Raw genomic sequence first — 22,912 nt, forward strand, 5'->3', positions numbered from 1 at the left:
CGATGAGACTCGTTACTCTGGGACACCTTTTGAAAATGACTGTTGTTAAGCAGGTAATAAAACATGCTTTTTATTAAGCACACATTTCTATAGTAAAATTATTTTTATTGGTCTGATGTAATAATCTAATCTTAGACCTTGCTTTCATTCGCTGCAGGCAGAAAATTATCATAATGAGCAGTAATAAAAGATTTAAAACGTCATTCTGTGTCTAATTAATCTGGGTGCCGCTTGAAATGTTCAGTACTTAGAGAAGTCAAACCCGAGCAGAATTACTCTACGTGTACTGATCATGTGTTCTTTAAGAGAAAAGTTGGATTTGTGTAACTTTTTACAAATGCACTTGGTGAAAAGTATCTTCATTTTTGAAGAAATACCCAGAGATTTAATTACATTAAAACAGAAGAAAGCACATCCATCCATCCATCCATCCATCCATCCATCCATCCATCCATGTATTAAGGTGGCCATCACAAAGCCCAGGTCAAAGTTATTTTAAAATAAAATGTCTGCAGAACAGAAAAGTTGTGTGCAGCTGGGCGGCTTACAATCATCACTCCTTTACCTTTCAGAGCGAATAATTCAAGATCCATGCAAACTAGTTTGAGAAGTGAGTGAAGACAAACCCAAAACATTTGATTCAGTGCTCCACAGTTCTAAAGGTAAATCAAATATGAAGGAAATGCATGTAAGCTTCTGAATTTTTTTTTCTCAGTTTTTGGTATTTAGTGATTAGAAATAATATGGTCAGAACTGTGCACAGTAACAAAAAAGCAGGGCAAGTCCAGTCTATTTTAATATATGAGTGAGAATATTTTTACAATTCTTTGTACTTTTTGTGTAAATGTAGGTGGAAGTCAGCTTCACTTTCCCGTCGTTTTTTTTTTTTTTTTGTTTTGTTTTAAAGATCTTGAGTAAACCTGTTTGGAACCATTACGGATTGATTATTATTGACTAAATTTCCCTTAGAAAAAGGGAAATGCACCTGCTGTAGTCCGACCTGTGTTCTTGTTTGAAAGTCACTAAACGTGCGCCACACATAACTCTGGGTGGTGATTTCCTTTGAGACGTAAAGTCACATCTCAAGGGCGATGTTTGACTTCCTATATGGGCTGCATGAAGAACGTCCTCTCCACCCCGCGGTGCCTGGCTACGCCATGTGTGACCCACATAAAACAGTCGAAAGCAACAGCAGCCCCTTCCCTTGCGCTTACTGTTTGTACACACATCATATGTCACACTGCACTGAGTGTCATGATTGCATGGTGGGAACATCAGGCTCCTCCGTGGGAGCAGCTCTGCTGTATAATGTGTGGGAAGCTTCATTCCTCAGCCTCTGCGCCACCTCCCAACACCATAATCTCTCAGTGTGAAGAAGCGATCTGTCACGCTGCCAAGGTGGCTCACCGAATCCCAGTGAAACACGTACTGCGAATTGTTTTTTTGCTTGATGAACTATAGAACATCTTGCTGACAGCATCTGTGAATGTTAGCTCAGAATATATTTATCATGCAACACCAGCGGAGAGTTTTACTGTCTCACCTCTCAGGCACTTGACAGGCTCTAACTTTAATATAACCTGAAATATATTTTTTGCTGTTTCTTCAAATGCGGACTACGAAGGGGATGTTAAGGCGTGATATTTGAGGTTTCCTTCTCACACCTTCCCGCTGCAGCAAAATAGATTTCCAGTAACTGGCGCGGTAAATAAATATTTCTGTTATTAAAATTTACTGATGGCATCTGGCTGCAGTCTGCCCCTTCATGCTGCAATGCTCTACAGTCTGTTTCATTTTCATATTTTAAAGAAAAAAAAAATAATTAAAAAATACCCTCGGCTGAAGTCCCGTGATGTGTTTTCTCATTGTGCTTCTGCACAGCGTGTCCTTTTCAATGGCAACTCAGAAAGAATAGCTCACTACACATCATAATTCATGAGGTGCCTTCAGATTTAGATTCTGATACCCTCAAACATTTGCAATTCTTAATACTTTACGGCTTAAACATCTATGGATATCACTTTATTCCAGGGGTCTGCAACCTGTAACTCTTTATAACTCTGGCTAAGTTGATACTAAATTATTTCTAACTATGAATGCAATAACAACATGGAGGTTGCATCATTTAAAACATGATGTTTTTCTTCTCAATAGGTTAGATATTTGTGCTTTTCCACAAATATAACGTCCTACAACGATGTATCTGTCTTGTTTTTGCAAACATGTTTTCTATTTTAAAATCTAAAAGTAAAAATAAAATGTTTAATACAGTAGATATTCATTAAAAAATGAGAAGCTGTCTTTTTCAAAAGGACCTGTAACATACACGTCTCTGAGTGAGTTTTGTTTTGCTGCATTAAGCTAAAAATTGGCGCTTTGGACAGTAAAGGTTGAAGATCCCTGCTTTATATTGTTGGCACTCTGCAGTGCATTTCTCCTTTTAAACAGCACAGGAAAGGGTCAAAGTGCATTTCTTCCTTTGGGTCAGCTCCTCCAGGAGTTATGCCACGGTGTTCCCAGGCCAACCAAGAAAAACTTAGTCTCTCCAGCATGTCCTGGGTCTTCCTCTGGGTCTCATGTCATGTATGTTTTTTCTGTATTTTTTATTTTTATTTTTTAAATTTATACTATGACATGAAATCACTATCTCAGAGGACATCAGATGGGACAAATCCACTTGTCTTGAACTGATTCAGTGTGAAAAAGTATTTCCAGGAACAAGATCAATGCTTAGATTTAATTTGGACAAGATGCGACACTCACACTTGCTCATCCAACAGCAAAAGTAAAATAACATATATCATTCCAGAAAAATCCAACATATGACATACATTGATGTAGTAGTACATTAAGGGGAGTAGAGACATTAAAACCTGCCGGTCCGTAATGTTCTCCCTTGAGTCTGCAGTGAGCCTTTGTTCGGCTCACAGAGGCTGCAGCGTGCTTCGTCTCCAGGCCTCCTAAGCCTCTGTGCTTTTTTAGTAGTTTGTTTTCGTCAGTGACACAATTGTCTGAACTTAAATCTTAGATGGACAGATCATTTAGATGGAGTGACAAGAGTCGCGGCTTCTTTGTCCCCACATGCAACGACTGAACCTAAATCTATGAACCAAATAGGCTTTTGATTTTACTTTTCCACTTTTAAATGGCTTGCTATAAACTCCTTCTTCAAGGATCACAGCTTGCTGTCTAGAGTCCTCTGAGAACACTCAGATTTGTTCCCGTCTGCTTTCCAGAACCATGAATCCACCGCAACTTATGATGTGGAGAAATAACTCCAGTTAATTGAAGTGCAGGTTGGGGGGACTCGTTGTTATGTTGTCAGATTCATCCTTTGAAAACAAAGCTCCAACCTCTTAGTCACTTTGACATTGTTTTATTTCATACAGTTTCTTTTTCTACGAGAAATGCTTCGAGGCCCATCAAACTTTTAATCTCTGCCTTTGAATGACACATAAGTCATACTGTTTTAAGCCAATAATGACATTTTGAAGCATATCATATAATAGCATGATATAACCCTCGGACCTCTACATACTTTCGGACACACTGAAAAATGTTGAAAAAGCACATCAGACATTTTAAAGTAATCACATGCTATGCTATGCAGATGCTTTGTCTGCATTAAGGAATAATTTAGAGCATTTGTGGGCACATAGATATGTATATAGACAGTTATGCTATCATTAGCATAACTGTCTGGAAAAATTTAAAACAAGATATTGTTCGGAAAAATTTAAAACAAGATAAATTTAAAACAAGATATTGAGATCATGACCAAAAAATTTAAAACAAGATATTGAGATCATGACCAAACTACCTCCTTGCCAAATTTTAAAACCCTCCACCCAAATACAGTCAATCTACAGAAGAAGCACAGTGCGGTTTTATTCCTTATCATCATCGTCACATGATGAAGCCGTCCATATTCCTACATGTAAAACCAGACAAAACACGTCTGAGACGCCGCAACACAATTATGACAGAAGCTGAAAATTCAAACCCCAGATTTGTTGTAAAAATGCTTTTTTTTCTCTCTCTACTATTTTTCTCTCTGTCCTAATAGATCACTGTTGCTCTTGTCAATTAGATAAACTTCCCATATTCCTCTAAAGCTTCCTAGGATTTGCTCTCGCTCTTGTTCTTCCTCCTCACAGTCCTCTAGTGCTGCTCGGTGCTCCCCAGGCTCGCACAGACCCAGACAGTCATGATGAATGTGGAACAGGGTCCAGCCCAGGCTCCTGCCATTACCCTGTGACAATTTATTACCCTTTATCGCAAGGCACAATTAACCCAGGCCCAGGAAAAAGGGACTTATCAGTCCTTCATTACCAGGACCTGCCCATGTTCCCATCCCTCTCTGACACCTGATGGACACACACACTCAGACACCTTCAATATGTGTGGACCTTCTCGGTTTTTCCTCTTGCGTGTGAGGAGAGCTGTGGAGGACGTCATACTCGTGCAGACTGTCTCTCTTAATCTCTGCTCTTTCATGTGGCCTTTGGTTTGCTGTCACTCCCACATTATGACCTTTTTTGAGATTTTATTTTTAACTCAGCTTGATGAAAAGTTATAGTGGCTTTGGAGAGAAAATGTTCTGATTAATGTTGAACGATTCCTGCAGTTGCAGCATTTTTTTATTTTTATTTTCTCCTGTCACGTTTTGCTATTCCACCTTTTTTGGTGTGATTTTTCTATTCTTCTCAAAGCTCCTTATTTGTTCACTGCCACACCTTCTTTTGATTAATAGATTTGCTTTCTCTGGTCCCGGTTCTCTTTCTTTTTTTTTTTTTTGTTAAATAACTTCAAAGTAAAACAATGAAAAACAATTAATCACATACAGTATGTATTCTTACATAATGTTAAATACGAACTGCTAGATGCTCTAATAAAATGCCTGTAATAATATCATTTTGCTCACCAGGCATACTTTAAAAATGTAAAAATGATTAGCTGAAATGCACTTTCCACGTTTGATCAACAATTGGACTCAACTGTGTCTAAAAAGTCAACTTTGAAACATTGGATTGTGCAGTTGTTTAACAGGGTAAAAGACATAAATATAAATCCATTCAAAACTGTTCAAACTTTTGCTAACTTGAAAAAATACACAGGAGCTTAAATAATTTAACAGGTTTCACTAAATGAATCTAAAATAACAATTCAATGAAACTTCTTTTGCAAAATGTATGAATATAATTATAATGTTTAGGTGAATTAATCTGTAATATCCATTTAAATCAAACTATAACAGACAGTTTTAAAACATTTCTGGGCATCAGAAACACTTTCAATAGTCATTAGTACTGAAAATTAACATTGAACAAAACTGAGTATCATCCCTAATAACACAGGAAAGAAATAAACTAATTTAACAGACAAATTATGAATATGTAAGAAATATGGGTGGTCCCATAATTGATCCCTGTGGGATCCCACGGCTTGCTAATAGTACAACCAGTCATTACTTCTAACAAATAACTGTTCATTACTAACGTAAATAATGTGAAGTAATTTATAAGTAATTATGAGATGACAGTACAAAACTGTTTTGCATAATATATTATGACTCAAAAGGTTTAAATATGTCTAGCATGTTTATAAACCTAATCCTTATTATTTATTGTTGAATTAATTCAATCAACCAAGTGAAACACCTATTTTCAAAATACATTTTATCATTAATTACGTGAAAGTATTTATAAATAACGTCAAAGCGATATGTAAGAGTTAATTAGTATAAATCAGTGGAGCGTTTTTTTTAAATTTTGAACATATATTATTGAACTGCTCATTATATATTTTCCTCATTAAGCCGCCAGACAGCGAGCTGCGCCACTGAACAAAGAGAAAACGTTCAAGTTCAAGCCTGTTGGAAGCTGATCAACGCCAGGGTCCTGATAATTGCCACTGACATCATCAACTGCTTGTTGGGGAAACTGCAGAAATCACAGAAAAGCCAGAGAAGGTCAGCTCAGGGGAGAGCCAGCCTCTCCCGCAGCCCGAACGGCCGACCAAAACTGACTGGAAGCACAGAGTCTCTGGAGTCTTATGAGCTGCTGCTTGTAAATATTATATAAGAGCATAAAGTTGACTAATGAATGCAGGCCCTGTCCAGATTGCCAGGAGCAGGAGCAGCATGACTGCCCTGCTGAACAGTGCAGACATTGAGGAGGACGGCTATGTGTTAGTGTGTGTGTGGATGAGAGTTTGGAAGGTTTTCCTAATTTGTAGTTATATAGGCTCAATAAGTGCATAAAAATAAACACAACATGGAATGAATGCTCATAAAATCTATTTAGAATTAAGAAAGAATGTATTTTCCATCCTGAACCCTCTAACCCTATTAGTGAGTAAGTGTGAATTCCTCAGCATGTTGTATAAAATAAACAATTAGGGTTTTTTTGTTTGTTTTTTTTAAACGCATTAACAGCAATCAATTTAATGAACTCTACATTTACAGATCATTAGACCTTTCTTGAGGAAACCTTTTCACCTTATTCTCTTTAAACAATATTCCCACTGCGGGCAGAGAAGGTATTTTTTACCGTTTCTGTCTTTTCAATAGACTATTGCTTGGTGGAGCGTCACAGAAGCCTCATCATTTTGTTTTCCCAATCAATAAAAACTATTATACTATATACTCCTCCATCTGTATTCAACACAATACCAGTGTGTGTAAAACACGAGTAATCTTTATAGGAGCTTTAGTTTCGATGCAAACGCACAATGAGTGATGCACATTCTGGTCCAAATCAAAACATAAAGGAATATTTGTGATTTGTCTAATTGAGACCTATTTTGAGGGCATTTTCACTACAGCATGAAACAACATGAAGTCTCCAAGAACTGAAGTAGAGCTGATACAAAATGTCTGGTATGTGATATTTCGGCCCATAGTATGAGAAACATTCCTATAACATTCCCATCACCACTGTTCACTGTGGTCTGGTGTCTGAGGGTCACCCGATAACCTGTCTGGCCTCTAGACCCTGAAAGACCAATCTTTAATTCATCAGACCACAAAATGTTGCTCCATTTTTCTCACCATCAATGTTCTCTGGCAAATTGAAACCTCTTCTTAGCTTTCGCACATCGCTTATGTTCATATTAGTGTCAGTTTCCCTTATCATCCCTGTAACAAACCTCTAGCGTGGTCTTTGCCAGCTTCTGAGTTTCAGGTTATTCTAATACATGCACAAGTAAATTATATCTCATGTAGAGAGATCAATTCTCTCAAGAGCAGTGATTGGCCTAGTCACTGATGCTGGATTGCTGTTGTTGTCTACAAACCTGTTGTTGAAGTTGAATGTTTTTTTTTGTTTTGTTTTTTCTGGCGTTAAATTATAGGACAAACATTCAACATGTGCCTCCAGATTCTGCCTTGAATGGATGGAAATGGGTTTAAAGGATTTACCTTTTATCTCTGTGTGGTTTGCAAAAAGAGCCAGACAAGGATCTGACTGAGCAGGCTGTCAGTCACTTTGGATAAAAGACCCATTTTATGGATGACATACATTCAACCCTAAAAGGACCTTGAGCTGCAGCTTATTATTCTAACAGAAATGTTACTTTCACAGACGGCGTTTGCGAGATGTAAGGTTATAAATTTATCCGAAATGTTCTTCACGAAACGAATGCTTGAAAAAGCCCTTTTAACACCATTTTCGTCTCCAGAGCTTTGAAAATCTGGAATCCTGACTTTGTCGCACTCTCCTTTTGCATCCTTAAACCCAGGGGTGTTAAAAAAAATTTAAAAAACTGCAACTGCTTGTAAGCAACTGCTTGGCAGGAAAGGGAAGGTAGAAGAAATCAAGGTATGCTGGAGGCAACGTGCACAAAGAACAAAAAAAAAAATAGAAAGAAAAAAAGGCCTGCCCTCTTTCTCTACAATTTATAAACCGGATCTTTAAACAAAGATTTGCTAAAGGATTACGGGGCTGGGTGTTTTTAGCTCCACACGAGTGCTCAGTCTATCTCCTAAGAGAATTATCCTCCCTCTGTTTTCATCCTTCTTTTATACCCATCAAACAGAAAGGGGATCTGTGATAGAGCAGGAAGAGAAAAGAGGATAGACAGACAGAAGGAGAGGGTGAAAGTGAGTGAATTAGAGGCTCTGACACCCAACTAATTGAGCAATCTCCTCTGTGCCCTGCCCAGTCTGCCAAGTTTTAATTAGCAACTAATCAAATCAATATGGAGGCTGCAGAGCGAGAAGGAAAGCGCCCAGATCATGGGATAGCTGCTGGGATCACAGCTGCATGTGACCTTTGCACCTGGAGGTAGCTTTTCGCGGCTCTAAGTGATGAGAGGCTGTAGTGCTGATGAGGGATAAATCTCTTCACGAGAGCTATTCTGAGAGGCTGAGGTAATGATGTCTGGCATTATCCAGATGCTTCAGTGTTAAGACAATTAACTACAGGAAGACAATGATGTGTTGTCTTAAAAAAAATTATAATGTGCAAAAAAAGGGGGGAGGGGGAGGGAAAGAAAGAAAAACTGGAGTTAACAGTTTGGAAAAGATAAAAGTGTGAGCAGTAACATCTGCTTTGTTATCTTCAGCGATTTGCAAGTAAACTGCTGTTTTGTTCCACCGATGACAAATACTCTCACACACTGCGTTCCGTCAGGCACACCTGCCCTTCGACAGCCCTTGAAAAGTGTTAATTACAGAGAAACCTGGTGCAATATTTTGCACCATGCCAGACACATCCATATATAGTCTGGAGATGAACAGAAGCTTTCCCCTGAGCCCCAAAGAAGCCGTCAACACATCCTGACCTCCCCTGGAGGCGGTCAGCTGGGTCTGATGTGCTTCTGGAGCTTCGGAGTCCCTCGGGCTGCCGCTGCAGTTCGAGCTCCCTCTGTTTCAAACGTACTCTTTATATATGAACAAACATGAGGACACAAACATTCATACGGTGCGTATACAACATCATCAAAAAAAATACCCGTCACCGGCCGAGGCGATTTGCCCAAACACGAAAGCTGTGTTTCATTTCAGACTGCTAGAAGACATTTTTATATTTGCTTTTAAGTGCAAAAAATGAGCACTGTCACAACCACTTCAACGTCATTCAACAACGTGTAATTAATCCCAAAGGGAAATTAAATGTTGTAATTTACATGATACACCATCCTTCAGAGTCGTAGACAATGAGTAGCTGTGGGCACCATAGATTTGTTGTAGCAGTCAGTATTACAACGGCTCCGAAGAAAGCCTCTAACTGAAGACACTGTTGCTGTTTGACGGCCGAACGAAGAAGATGCTTATAATGGTCTGTAATGTTCTTCATTTCATGAAGAATCTTTCTTTGCACAATCAGAACCAACCCGGCCTTCTAGGTCAACCTGTTCCGCTTTTTTTTTTTTAGCTCATTGACTGTGATGCTGCTAACAGATCATGGCAGAAGACATGCAACATGTTGCTGCAAACAACTGTTCTGTCCCTTCTTATCGACAGCTTCACTGTTGCATCTCCAGTTCTGTACATTGGTGCACACTGAGGTATTTCTACTCCTTCACCACCTCCACCTCTTTCATTCCTTCTCACTGCATATTTCTACAACCTGGACTCTGTGAAATACATTCTTTCACATGTTTTATTTGGCCCTGATGTATGCGAATGCTCAATGAAACAGAAAAACATGGGAATTAAGTAACTGTTCTGTTCAGCACCCAGGCCAGCGATATAATGTCTTTTTCAGCATTAAGAACTTGAAGCATGTTTTTGGTTCAATGTAAGAGGCGTAATGGGGAGAAATTGTTGTCTTTACAAATCAAAATTCAGTTTTCACAGTTTGCTAGATTGTTAACTCTGGCTTTTTAAAGTTAATACTATAAAACAACAAAGGGTAACGAGACAGATTTTGCTCATTAGATCATATCATCGTCCCAAAATAACAAAACCCTGCTCTCCACCAACTTTGTTTTATATTACTTAGTTTGCGACATATAACTAGAAAAATACATGACTGTGAAATACTTTTGCTCTCAAGCCATGTTGAAAACATAAAACAACCTGACCGCTTCAATAGTCTTGTATATTCAGCAAGGGTTCAACTTGGCTTTTCTGTGATACATTTATTTGTCTCCACAAATGAGCAATAATGTAAGAGAGAAGGGATGTTGTTGCACTTGAGCTTACAAGCTTAATTGCAAAAGCATGCTAGCTGGGAAAAATAACCACAAAATGCTTCTGCAGCAGAGCACTAAGTGGTTGGACATGGGATCGTTTAACATAAAGTTCAGTTCCTGTGTATCCATCTGCATCCAGACACCACAGTGTCCTTGAGCATGTAACTGCAGCTCACAGATAAAACGGTGCATTTCACAACAGCGGCTGAATTTTTAAACGAAAGGCGAGCACATTTGCTGCCCTTTGTTGTAAGGTAAAGATTAGACAACGTGGTGCATAGAAAATGAGATTTCCATTTATTTTATAGTCACTCAAAGATAAAACTGTTTATCCCCTAATGGTCTCAATTCCTCTAAACTGCATGGGGGAATGTAGAGACCATTAACATGTTGAGTAATAGTCTCTGGCGCACATAAGTCTTTTTTTTTTTTTATCTGTATAGGTATTTTCTTCCTGAACTAAACTCTCATATGCTGAGGACATAGGGGAGAAAAAGACTTTTTTATTTGTGCGATCCAGAGAATATGCAACCTTCAAAAAGATGATTCACCACTTGTGAATAATATAGGATTCCCAGGGATGGCAGATATCTGCCTGCAGCAAACACTGCAAAGAAAACAATCACATCCAGTTCAACATAGGAAAAGGCTGTTTACATGTAAAAGTATTTTGATAAGCCATGCCGCAACCATAAACAGTCATTTCTAACATTTGACTAATGTGAAAAATAAGAAGAATGGGTAAATAGTTATTCACTGTCTAGGCTTTTTCAGCATCTGTGCTTTTATGCTTCATGAGTGAAAGGAAAACTGAGTTCAGCTTTAAATCATAGGTTTCCTAAATCTTGTTATCATGCATACATTAGCATTTAGCTGAGAGCAAAAGTGTGCTAGAGCAGCTAGCATGGCTGTCAACAATAATCTTTCTCTGACCTGGTGCTGAAAGAAGATCCACATCTGTGATTCAGATTTTCATCTAAACATCATCCGAAGTAAAATGTTACATTTTAACCTTATGATTGTACTGACGGGATTTTTTTTTTTTTTCTGTAAAAGTTACTTTGATCCAAAGGAAGAACGCAAACAATATTGTTTGGGTTGTAGGGCCTTTAGTAGATTTATTGCTTATTAAATGAGGCTTTCCATATTCTGCTTGTTATTTAATTAAGCTGCTTGACATTTTCATCCTGATATTAAAAGGGGCTGGGTGGAACTTCATAAAATCTGCTTTTCTTTTAGCTTTATATCATGTCATGATGTTATTCGCTCATCAAAAACATACTTGAAGTGTTGCTTTGCCATATTATTTATCTTGTTGTATAGCATCAGATCATACTTATAGTTTTAACAAATATTTAAAAAACATGTTTTTAAAAAAAAAGTTAAATAGTGCAGCTTTAAATCGACAGTTCAGCCCTTTTTTTTAATTGGGAAAAAAACCTCTTGTCATTTATAATACATCAGGATTCGTATGTCAAGGAGGCTAAAGCTAACGGTCGCTCCAAGAGGAGCCAAGACTGCCATCTTAAATCAACACCAGGGTTACAAATGTCATGTGTCAGTTCATGTCAATGCTTTTTAAAGAACCTTCAACTTGTTATCTTGTTTGCACGAGGTGTCAATATACACACACTGTAATTCATTTTTACTTAATTAGAATGTCGTTTAAAAGTCCATTAGTCTAATTTATAGTTTTAGTTGGTGATATATTTAATCACCAACTAAAACCTGCAGAAAGGTCGAACTGGACCTCCTTACAAATGCTCAGCCACGGCCCAAGACTTGGGAATCTTCTCCAAACTAAGTAAGATTTGCTACATAATCCTCCATTGGATGTGTTTGTTCCTGGTCCATGTGCGTCTGTTTCTACCGCTTTTTCGATCATTTTTACGTGGCGTTAGGCTAACAGCCAGCACCTTCACTAACGTTCTGTCGTGGCTCAGCTTCCCTGGTAAAGGGCGTCACTTCCTGTCTGCTGGACGACAGTCAAGTCAGCAGTCTGTAGGGCGACACCAACATTTCTGTGTCAAAGTTTCAATTTTTAATTGGTTTCATGTAAAATTAGCATTTTTCTGAGAAACTGGAGTTTGGGTATTTTATTAGCTGCACGCCATAATCATGAAATTGATCAGAAATAAATGCTCAACACTTATCACTGTGTATTTAATGGATCTATGGAGTATCAGTTTCACTTTTTAATTAAAACATAATTAACTTTTCAGTGATATTCTAATTATATGTACACACTTAAAACGCTATCTTTTTGCTGCTGTAGTTGATCTGCACAATGTTTCCCTCTCTGCCAGATGTACTAGAATAAACAGAGTTTGACAGGGGGGTTTGTTGTTTATCTTTTGGTTATTTGGACGGGGAACGACGGGGCGCAAACACGCAGCGAAGCGAGAGAAAGCACCGATTTGCATATTCTCCTTGCATAATCAGCGAGACGAAGGTGCAAAGCTGCGGGCTAAGCCATCTTTAGACACAAAGGGATTGCGTTGATGCTGGTTACGGAAGTGTTAAGTCACATTACGCGACTCGCTGGTAGTTGTTGGAGGCCAACAAAAGAGCCTTTTCTTATTTACCGTGGAGCGAACTGCCCCCACAGTGGAGTCCTGCGCTGTAATTCCTCCAGTGATTTATGGCGGACAAATCAGAGAGCTAATTAAGAAAGCCGGAGTCTCGCGCGCACCTCTTGGCCTCCCCGCTATTATATGTACATTAGCAGCTTGCGCTCATTGCCTGCTAATTAGCCATTGCTTTAGCAATGCGGCGAGGCTAACGGGACGAGTGCTGCTCGCTGCTTACCTGTCCCTGGACAGCCCAGGTGTTTCTGCACGGGGTCCCGGAGGTGCGAGATGCCCTTCAGGGCAGCAGGGTGGGCGGCCACGTTCACGGCCACGATTTCTCCGCCTCTCAACCATCTCATTCGTCACATGCACACCGGACAGGCCTACGTATTACAAATAGGCCAGCACAACATATTCATTCCGCCATTTCTGCACTATTTTAAATAAGGTGCGCGGACAGAGATAGGATAGAGAGGGAAACACATTAGATAAGAGTATCAGGGGAAAGGGACCGGATGACAACGCCCTGCGCCACCATTTTGCCTCAAAATGCAATGAATTCACACTGAACTGCGAAAACAGTCCCGCTCTGTCCCCACAAATTGTACAATTTCCTGTCTCCCTCTCAGCTGGTCACCGTTTTTTTTCTTCTTCTTCTTCCCCCTTTCTGAGTTTTCTTCAGGCCCTTTCAGATATGGCGTATGTCAGAAATGTCTTGGGTGGTGGAATAAATCGGCGAGGGGAGAGAGGAAGCAGAATACACAACACGATCTCGCAAGGAAGCGTCAACAAGACGTTTCTGTGTCGCCTCTGCAGCGTGCTACATTACAATCAGAAAATCGCTTTTGATGTTCTTTGCTCGGATGGAAAAGTTCTTGTCTGCTGATTTTTTCATTTATTTATTTATTTTTTGCAACAAATTGAAAGTTTGAATTTCTCTCCATTTAAAAAAAAAATACTAAAATTGAAAGGCATAAATTGCTTCGGTTAAACTGATTATCTAATTTAATATCAAAAGGGATCTTTCACCCTTTTTAATCTTGATAAGAGAGAAAAAAACTATATTAAGCATATAAATTGACTGAGCAGATAACAGTGTAATTTATATACTATTCCCGATTCCTCATAATCTCTTTGGTTTTTTCCTGTTTCTCTCTGTCGAGCCGAGTGACGCGCGATTGCAGGAAACAATTCTTCTGAACAAATCAGTGTTTCGTACTTTTTTTATTGCAGATTCAGTATTAATTTGCTTATCTTCAAGGGATATTAATTACTCCAGTTGCTTTGCAGAAGCAGGCCTGGTCAGAGAGCTGCACGGGAACGTGAATGTGTATTTCTACTGCCCTCAAGTGGTCAGCAGAGGAACTGGACGCTCTCAGGAAGCTGATTGGTATTGGACATCCTGACACCATCTATTACCCAAAGAGCTGCTCTGGGATCTGTAAGGATGGATGCAAAAAACAGGGGATTTATGCGTTCCTACACTCGGACAGTCAGTCTCTTGTAGTTTCCTCCGGAAAAAGCTGTGATGATGTTTTCATTTAGACCCCCAGCATCCACTGCAAAGAGCCTTTCTTCTTGCCAAGAGTTTCAGCTTCACAGTTTGGTAAAAGCTAAAAAGAGAACATCGTTTCACGGCTTTCTCGTTTTTCAGCCCTGGGCACCGAGGGAATTACTTAAAGGGAGAAAAAAATAATAAAATAAATATAACCTGTCTGCAGAACGACAGCTTGGAAATGGACAAAATGTCAATTATGAGGAAAATTGCTGCCGCTTGGATTCTTTATGGTGCATTTCTGCTCCTATAACTGTAATAAAGCAGTAGGTATTCATAAATGCTACTGTTATGTCAGTGGTTTTTAACTAAAGGGATAAAACATTACAGCAGCCAATCTGTGATTGGGAGTTTTTCATTTTTGGTTTGATTAGAATTTAGAAAGGTTTTTATCCTCTTGTAAATTAGCACTTGCATTTTGAATTATGAAAGACATAAAACCAGCAGTTTAGCTGGTTTGGGGGTTTGTGAAGATGCAGCCAGCAAACACAGCTTCCTGTTCTCGCCCAGAGGTAACCCGAGCAGCTTTTTGACCGTTCCTCATATCGGCCATTTATTTTGGGGTTCTAAGCTTTGATGTCAGAAGGCCTCTTTGCCGTCATCGCAGTCTTTTATTTTCTCCACAGATTCTCAGGACTTTGGCCGGGTCACTCCAAAACGTTCAAATTACACAGAGTCAGAAGAAACGTGTTGGTGAAATCAAAAGATTACTTTACAACTAAATCTGTTTACGATTGGTTGATTTTTTTTTTTTTTGGAACAGACAGCCCTACTCAACCCACAGAAGTCTCATAAAAACCTTGACAGAAAGCAATCTTGCCACTGAAGAATAAGCGTGGGTTGTTTTTTTGGTTTGTTTTTTTAATCAATGTTTGTTCCACAAAGAAAACCACGCACACGACCGAGCTGGAAATGTTCCCTGATCTCGTTACTTCAGTATTAATGTATTAATGAGCTCCACGTCTCCTGCTCCTCAGCAGCAGATCTCTGAAACCTTCGGGGGCATCGAGGATGACATCTGGTGAAGACAGATGAAGACGTCCTGGAGGCTGCCAGGCTGTGGACCCAAGCCTCCAGATGCACACTGACACACTGGTATTGTCTTCGAAGGCTCCGTCTCTGCAGATGAAATCCACAGTGCCGGAGAGTTTTTCTGTGTTCGGGGAGTCATCGATTTCCCCCGTTTTCTGTAACATCCTGGACATTTTTGAATACAGTGTATACTAACATATTACGTGTCTTTAATTATGGTCAGGTCTGAACTTTAAGTTTCCCAAATCCTGAAACAGCACAATAGAAACTGGCTTTCCATTTTTGTCAGAGCTTTATCCATTTTAATGTCTATAACTCTTGATAAAAGAACTTAATATAACTTAAGTATGCTTTTCCAAATGGGGGCTCTTAAATCCACAGTGTGGTTCCTTAATTATGTTTATGAAAACAAAAGTTTTAGTCTCTCAAGAAGACCTACTTAAAGAACTTAAAGAACCACAAATCTCGCATCACTTGAGTTTGAAATTCAAAAACTAGCAAAATATTCCTTTTTGATACTTTAATCAATTTGTATTCATTCAGTCAGTAAGCCAACGATGAGAACAAATGGGTAAAATGTGGAAATCAAGGACACAGCATCTAAATATGAATCCTGTTTAAAAATCACAGCACTACATTTTGTTATTGTTCTTTTGAAAGCACAAGGTGAGGGAGGTTTAGACACAATTTTTGTACATCAAAACACGTCTCGTCATCTCTGACAGTTTTCACTGGAGGTTGAGGTTCAGAAAGTGCACAGTTCCAACTTTTGTTTCCCTAATCTGTTATTTTTTTTAATGATGAAAATCTAAATATTGTAACCTTGTTTTAGGCCGACCTCAAACCCAAAGATTTCAAAGTTGAACTTAATTCCTCCATTTTCTCCTGCTCCTTGTTTGCTATTGCAATAAGCTGCCGTTAGTTTTGACCTCTGGTCTTCTCATAATGCTTGTTTGTTCCCTTGGTAGTCATTGATGTCTCTTCTTGTTTTTCTTTCACATCTTATCCCAGCGCTTAGAGTAACTTTCTTGGAGAAAATCATCAACACGGCTTTCGTTGCCTCTTTTCTCCAGTAGAAAGTAGTGCTACTGTTTTTCTCTGAGCAAATCTTAACTTTTCCTGCTCTTAAATCTTCCTTTCCCATAGAAAGCACTCCTAAAAAAACAATTTCATTTTATTGTAAGATATTCTCAATTAATGTGTACATTTAATAAAAAATACTGACCTCTCCATTCTATGTAAAACTGTTTTCTTGAAAATATAAATGTGCTAGAAGCAAATAATATACAGTTTGGACTTTCTTAATTGAATATTTCACTTGATTATGATTTTATGCTTATTTATTCTCATTACTAACGTAACTAAATGCACCCACAGAAGTAAAACTTTTATTAACCTTTTGTCTGTTTTTTTTTCATATCTTCAAAATTAGTGATGGTCCTTTATTTCATCAACAGGATGAAATAATGTCATTACAGCTTAAACTTTGGTTTTTAAGTGGAACAATTAGAAGCAGTTTTTAATTTTGTAACAAGCACTTCTCAACAGGGTTTTTATTTTAAAAGGCATTTAAACTGAAGTTAAACAGTGACTTGATTTCAGAAATTTGTATGCGGAGCTACACAGCAGTGAAACATTTGACCTTTTTCTGCATCTGTATAAAGCAAAAGAAACTGCTTAAAAGCCATGCATCACCAGAACATGAACCCACACTCCATCACTCCCTCGCGCTCACCGATAAGGGAGCCTTAAAATTACTGTGAGCTTATTTTCCCAAATCTCTAACAGAAGAAACGAACAAAGTTGTTTTCCCCTTTACAAGGTAGCTCTTAAGTGCTGTAAGCCCACGAGGGAGGCCATCTGTTTGTGAGCTTTTAGCGCCTGAGCATTTGGACAGAACTGTTACATTAGCAGGCTGTTACTGCTTCCCCCCTCAGCTTAATGCAAGGTCAGTAACCAGAGTACAAGGGGTTGGGGAGAAGACAAAATACACCGAGGAATGCAGAAAAGGTCACACTGGTGAGATGATTGCGGAGCAGAAAAAGCAAAGTCTCTTTTTACAAGCGATTAACAAGAGTAGGGAAGAGGCAACAGCTTTTAATGGCCACTGGGGGGAAGAAAAGCTACAAAAAACAAATGTTCAGTCTACAGTGTTGAGATTAACGTTTATAGATGGGACCCTCGAGGGATGGGCAGACATTTTTTGGAAGTATTGCAGGAGTCTCTTCTTTTGGACACCCTCCACTAAAACTGTTGGGCCACTCAACTAAATTAACACTTTCTAACCAAAAACTATTTTACTTTCCATCGAACTGTTGCTGCAATGTTTTCATAGTTTAAAATCTCCCGACTAAAGATCCCACAGCAGTGTTTCCGAAAACAATACCAAGCGTAGAACAGCGCCAGTGCACATCGGCACTTTTAAATAGTTGAAATAAGGCACAAAAAACGAGCAGCTTTCTCCTGGCTGTTTTTATTTTGCAGTTCTTTACATTTTAGAAAAAGAATCCAAGGATTTTGCCTCCTGTGTGTTTCCGTCTGGCCTCTTCGTGGTCCATGATGCCAGCTGAGGTGGTCAGCACAATGTATCTGTGGACGACAAGGCAGGAGTTCAGAGACACTTCAAGTTAAAGTGAGCTGCATTACTCAGTTTATTTCACCATGAAAGCAAGGTGAGAAATCTATACGCATTTAACATGATTTAATGAATCACCAATCTAGGTCACAAAATGAACAGTGAGAACAGTTTAATGTGATATGTATTCACACATTGTTTCTACACATTTTTTATTGACAAAAAACTTCAGATTTTTTCAGCTGTCTCAAAACACTGAACTCCTAAAATAAAGAGCAGTGACTTCTGCATTTCTCAGAATGAGAAAAAACTTATGAACTTTGCAATTGAATACATTTCTCTTAAAAATATAAATGAATTGTTTTTTTTTTTTTAACTAGACCCAGCTTATGAAGCAAGCTCAACCTAAATTCAAAGTTGTTGAGGGTTCACAACTGAGAATTTGATGTCTGAAGCAGTAAACCAAGAACCAAAGATTGGATGGGTGAAATGAAGCCTTCACACAGAAGATCCTTCAAGAATACAGAGGAATAAAAGTCATTCCATAAAAAAACCCTCAGTAAAAAAACTCCAATGTTCATGTACTAAAGTTAATTAGTTAAGTTTTAAGCAACCCTAAAACACCTCAGAAACACTAAACTTTCATTGCACTCAACATGACTTTTGATGGAAATTTCTAACAAATTTATCAACTAGTAATATTTTCCCAAGAAAATAATGAAGATTGATTCCATGGCAAACAAATGAGGTCTGATTGAAAAACACCAAATTCAGAAAACAACAAGAAAAAAAAAAAAAGTCAAACTCCAGATCCCAAATAGAGAGACTGGACCAGGCTTCAGGGCAGACAGCAACTCCCACAAAACATGATACCACTGAACAGCAAGAGTTTGACTACACAAGTCTAAAATGGAGCAGTGTAAAGCAGAGAACAGCATCGCAATATTGGTGAAGAAAACATAAATCCCTGTCAACAATATTTGTGAGGACACTATTTTAATTGCCATGCATTCACTCTCTACATATCGATACTACCAACACCTCATGTATATTTTTAGCAGCTCAGGGACAAACGCTGGCAGAGAGAAGCAGAGGCATTGTACCTCTGCTTTATCTTATTAACAAAGATAAATGTTTGTTAATAACCAATTCTCTAAAAAATATTTATTTTCCCCCAGACTTTGTGAAGTCATGCAGTAAAGATTGTATAGTTTGTAGCATCAAATCGACAGAGAAAGTGCACATCTCAAGGAAAACTTCATTTAAAGTTTCATGCCCCTTAAAACGTACAAATTTGGCTTTTTAACATTTCAAAATACTGAAGTCAAAAGTCATTTTTTACAATTAAAACAAATGCTTGCAGTAGGAAAGGATTGCGACTCAACTATTTTATGCTTTTGTACTCTTTGCTCCACCAGAGTCACTGAAGAAAATCTCACAATATTCAAAAACAAGTACATTTAGAGGTCAAATTACCCCTCTAAGACATTATTCAAATTTCCTGCTGGTCTTCTTCATCTGAAGCTGGTTGAGATTTTTTGGTCTTGAACTAGAGCTGATGTTTCACAGATAATCCAGGAAAGCGACGCTGATATGTAAAATGTAATCAGTGTGTTGCATCGTGTAAGTAATAACTTACATAAACAGCGTCTACTGTAAATGATTAATGCTCTATATGCAAGGAGAACAAATAATCACATGATCAAATTACTAAGTTTTATTAAACTAGAACGCTAACAGTATTGTAAAAGGATGGAAAGATAAACAGCATCAACCGGGTTCTGGTGCCACAGCTGACTTTAGCTGGATGGATTCTGATTGGACTCACTGATAAAATAAAGATGAAAAGCGAGTGCTGGACATTTCCAATCTAAAACGGTGCGTCTATCGCTTTAGAGAGATCCAACGGCAGATAAAAATATGTTTTAATAACACCCAAAAGATTTTAGTTGAGCCATGTTTTCTAACAAGTCAAAATGTGAGAAAGCGCATGCTTAACTGTCAATTCTCTATTTAAGACAATATCTGATTCATTTGAAGATTCACCGAGGAGTGAAAACAGTCAAAATCACACAAAATGACTTTTTAAATGGAAAAATAATGGATTTTATGTCAACTGTTTCAAAGTTGGACTTTTCTCTTTGTAATTCGTTGATATGAAATTGCTCGGTTGACAATTCAGAAGCCCCACAATTATGATGGAAACCCAAATGCTGCTTAGAAGACTAAAAACATTTTTTGATTCTTTTCCAGCAAAATAACTAGACAACTGCTGACGGATTCAAAGAGACGAAACGTTATTAAGCCACCAAAAATTATTTATCAGGTTGTAGATGTGGTTTCGTTAAAATTTTTGTACATCTGTAATGGGCTCCTTTCAGATCCACTTTTAGCAAATAAATTTGAAACATTAACAGGGAATAATGCAAACGACCTCAGATGACTTCTATGTCCAGGTTTTAGAGATTCAAATTAGTTTTTATTGTACAAATGCATTAAACCATATTTATAATGCAGATTTTGCTTAGTTTGCTAGTCAAGGAAAAAGAAAGGACTTGGCAGAGTTAAGTTCAGTTCAATGAGGCAATAAAGTGATAAAACTGATAATTAGACACAAAACCACTCAAGTAAAGCTGCACAAGATTAGAAAAACCGCAATAGCAATTGTTTATAGTGATGGAAATATCTGCTTCTCAGAGTTCACATTTTACTGAATTCCTCAGTTTGCTTATGTGTCATTACAATATTTTAAACCTCTGCTAGGTTTAAATTATCTGTGAGCACTTACTGTGTTTAGACTCCAACTGGCTTAACATATCAACATGTAATGCACAAGTTTATTGTTTATGTTGTTCAAATAATTTCTGCTGACAGAATATGATATAAGCATCACATTCCATCACATTGTTGCCCTTCTTTGATTTCTTCAATGGGACATAACCAATAAAAACTGGGACAGGTCAAATAAAGTCAGACGTTGGAAAAAAAAAAGTCAAAACTCAAAGAAAAAAACAGAGCAGGAATCACACAAGTGTGGCCATCTTAACACCAAGCTAATGTAACTAACCAAAACTCATTTATCTAATCAAAGTCTGATTTTAGGGGCATGTTTTTCCCCCACAGGTCTAGTGAAAGTCTGAAGAGGACAAAGCGATTCTCACCCAAACTGTCTTGAAGGCAGCAGGTTGTTCTGCCACTTCTCCAGGTCCTTGAGCTGAAGATCAAAACGTGGACTAATCACACCACACTGAAAGAAAAATACATCACTCAATTATACGCCACAATAAACAAAAACCGCAAAGAAGCACAGGATTTAATGACACCGTCTTATTTTAACACAGAGTACAGCAGAAAACGTGACAATCTATTACAGAAATTGCCTTCAAATAGTCATTTAATTCTGCAGGGTGGGACTACACTTACCTTGTTCAGCCTGCCTGTGAGATTCACAACGATTTTCCCGGCTCTGTGGTCGTCAATGATCTCAAACTCACCAATGTAACCTGGAGGTTTCAGTGGGAAATGATCAGCTATAACGCTCTGCTCCACACATGGAGGCTTCACCATCCAAACTTCTCAGTCATGTACACGTGTAACTGTTTTGTCACTCACCGTGCTTCATCATGACGGTTAGAAAGCGCACAATAACCTTGGAGCAGGGCCGGATGAGGACCTGGCGTTTCCCACGTTTCTCAGCATTGTTGATGCTTTTCAGAGCATCTGCGAGAACGTTCATGCGCACCATGATGCCTGCAGACACAAGCAAGAAACAGACATATTTAAGTTGTGGGAAGCCCCATCTCAAAGGTCCTCAGTAGTTTTCTAATACTGCCATTAAAATACACAATAATTCTCATGGGACATCAATCATTTAACTAACCAATGCAATAGACAAAATACAAGCTTTTAGCATAATGACCTGCACATCTCAAGAGAACAAGCTAAGCAGCAGTAGCTCATCATGTAGCATCAGTGAAAGACTTCTAGGGTTTACCAGCTATTTAGACATATTATCCTGATGTAACTCGGTCAAAACACTCACAATAATTATGCATTTTAAACAAGAAAAGTTCGTGTAAACCACAGCTTCCCAGCAAAGCATGGTCCACTTTGAGTACTCAGCGATGCTAGCTACCGAAGCCTTCTCCACTAACAGGTAAAAACATTCCCGACACGTAACGTTTGATAAATCTGCCAACCGCATATGAAGTGTGATAAATAATTATGGCGAGGACAAAAGCTTTTCCCTGTTCTAAACAAGGAGCACTATTGCTCGTAAGGACATTAATGGCTATCAGGGCGGCTTGAACACACCGAGTCCCAGGGCCGAACAGAGGAGGAATTACAACAGGACAAATATCCACCAATAGCTTTATTAACTTGGTCGATAATCTTCTCAGATCATTTTTATGTGCTTCTACTTTAACAAGGGAAGGTTCGGGGAATATCTATCATACAGATGGCTAAGATTCTTTAAAGATTGTGACTGAGTGCATAAAAAGACATCTTACCGGTTCTGCAATATGGCGGAAAGAGGAAGTAGAAAGAAACGGCGGTGCATTATGGGAAAATAATCCAAGACTTTTTTTTTTCTAAAAGACGCGACGCCCCAAAACACCACGAAATTACTCAATTTTCCTGTGTTACAAGTCGGACACTGAGAGTATTTTGCATTTTATTAATATCTGAAATATGATCATCTGAATTAGTTGATTTCAGGTAGATATCATCTTTCCAATACACTGCCCTCTAGAGGATAAGCGGACTAAGGAGAACGTTTCCTATTCAACGCAGCGAAACAAAAATAGTAATATTACTACCAAAAAAATTTAAACAAGACGGATTGTGTGGTAAGAACAAAAAATATACATTACAAATGGTTCTATATATAATTTTACATATTTATTGATGTATTTAAATTTAAATTTCCGCCATATTGTACACACACGCACACACGCACACACACACACACACACACACACACACACACACACACACACACACACACACCCCCACACACACACACACACACACACACAC

At 38.4% G+C, this 22,912-nt stretch overlaps 1 protein-coding gene across 1 annotated transcript; it reads right to left on the reverse strand.

Moving 5' to 3' along the window:
• Positions 1-17,754: 17,754 nt before the first annotated feature.
• Positions 17,755-22,417, reverse strand: rps15a (ribosomal protein S15a). Its single transcript, XM_055041685.1, has 5 exons — positions 22,384-22,417; positions 21,485-21,622; positions 21,296-21,375; positions 21,034-21,119; positions 17,755-17,886 (listed from the first exon to the last, which is right to left on the reverse strand). The coding sequence occupies exons 2-5, from the start codon at positions 21,615-21,617 to the stop codon at positions 17,793-17,795; spliced, it is 393 nt and encodes a 130-aa protein (XP_054897660.1). The 5' UTR covers positions 21,618-21,622; positions 22,384-22,417; the 3' UTR covers positions 17,755-17,792.
• Between the last annotated feature and the right edge of the window lie 495 nt (positions 22,418-22,912).

Source organism: Poeciliopsis prolifica, unplaced genomic scaffold (genome assembly GCF_027474105.1).
Source record: "Poeciliopsis prolifica strain line A6 unplaced genomic scaffold, Auburn_PproV2 SCAFFOLD016, whole genome shotgun sequence".
Lineage (NCBI taxonomy): Eukaryota > Metazoa > Chordata > Actinopteri > Cyprinodontiformes > Poeciliidae > Poeciliopsis > Poeciliopsis prolifica.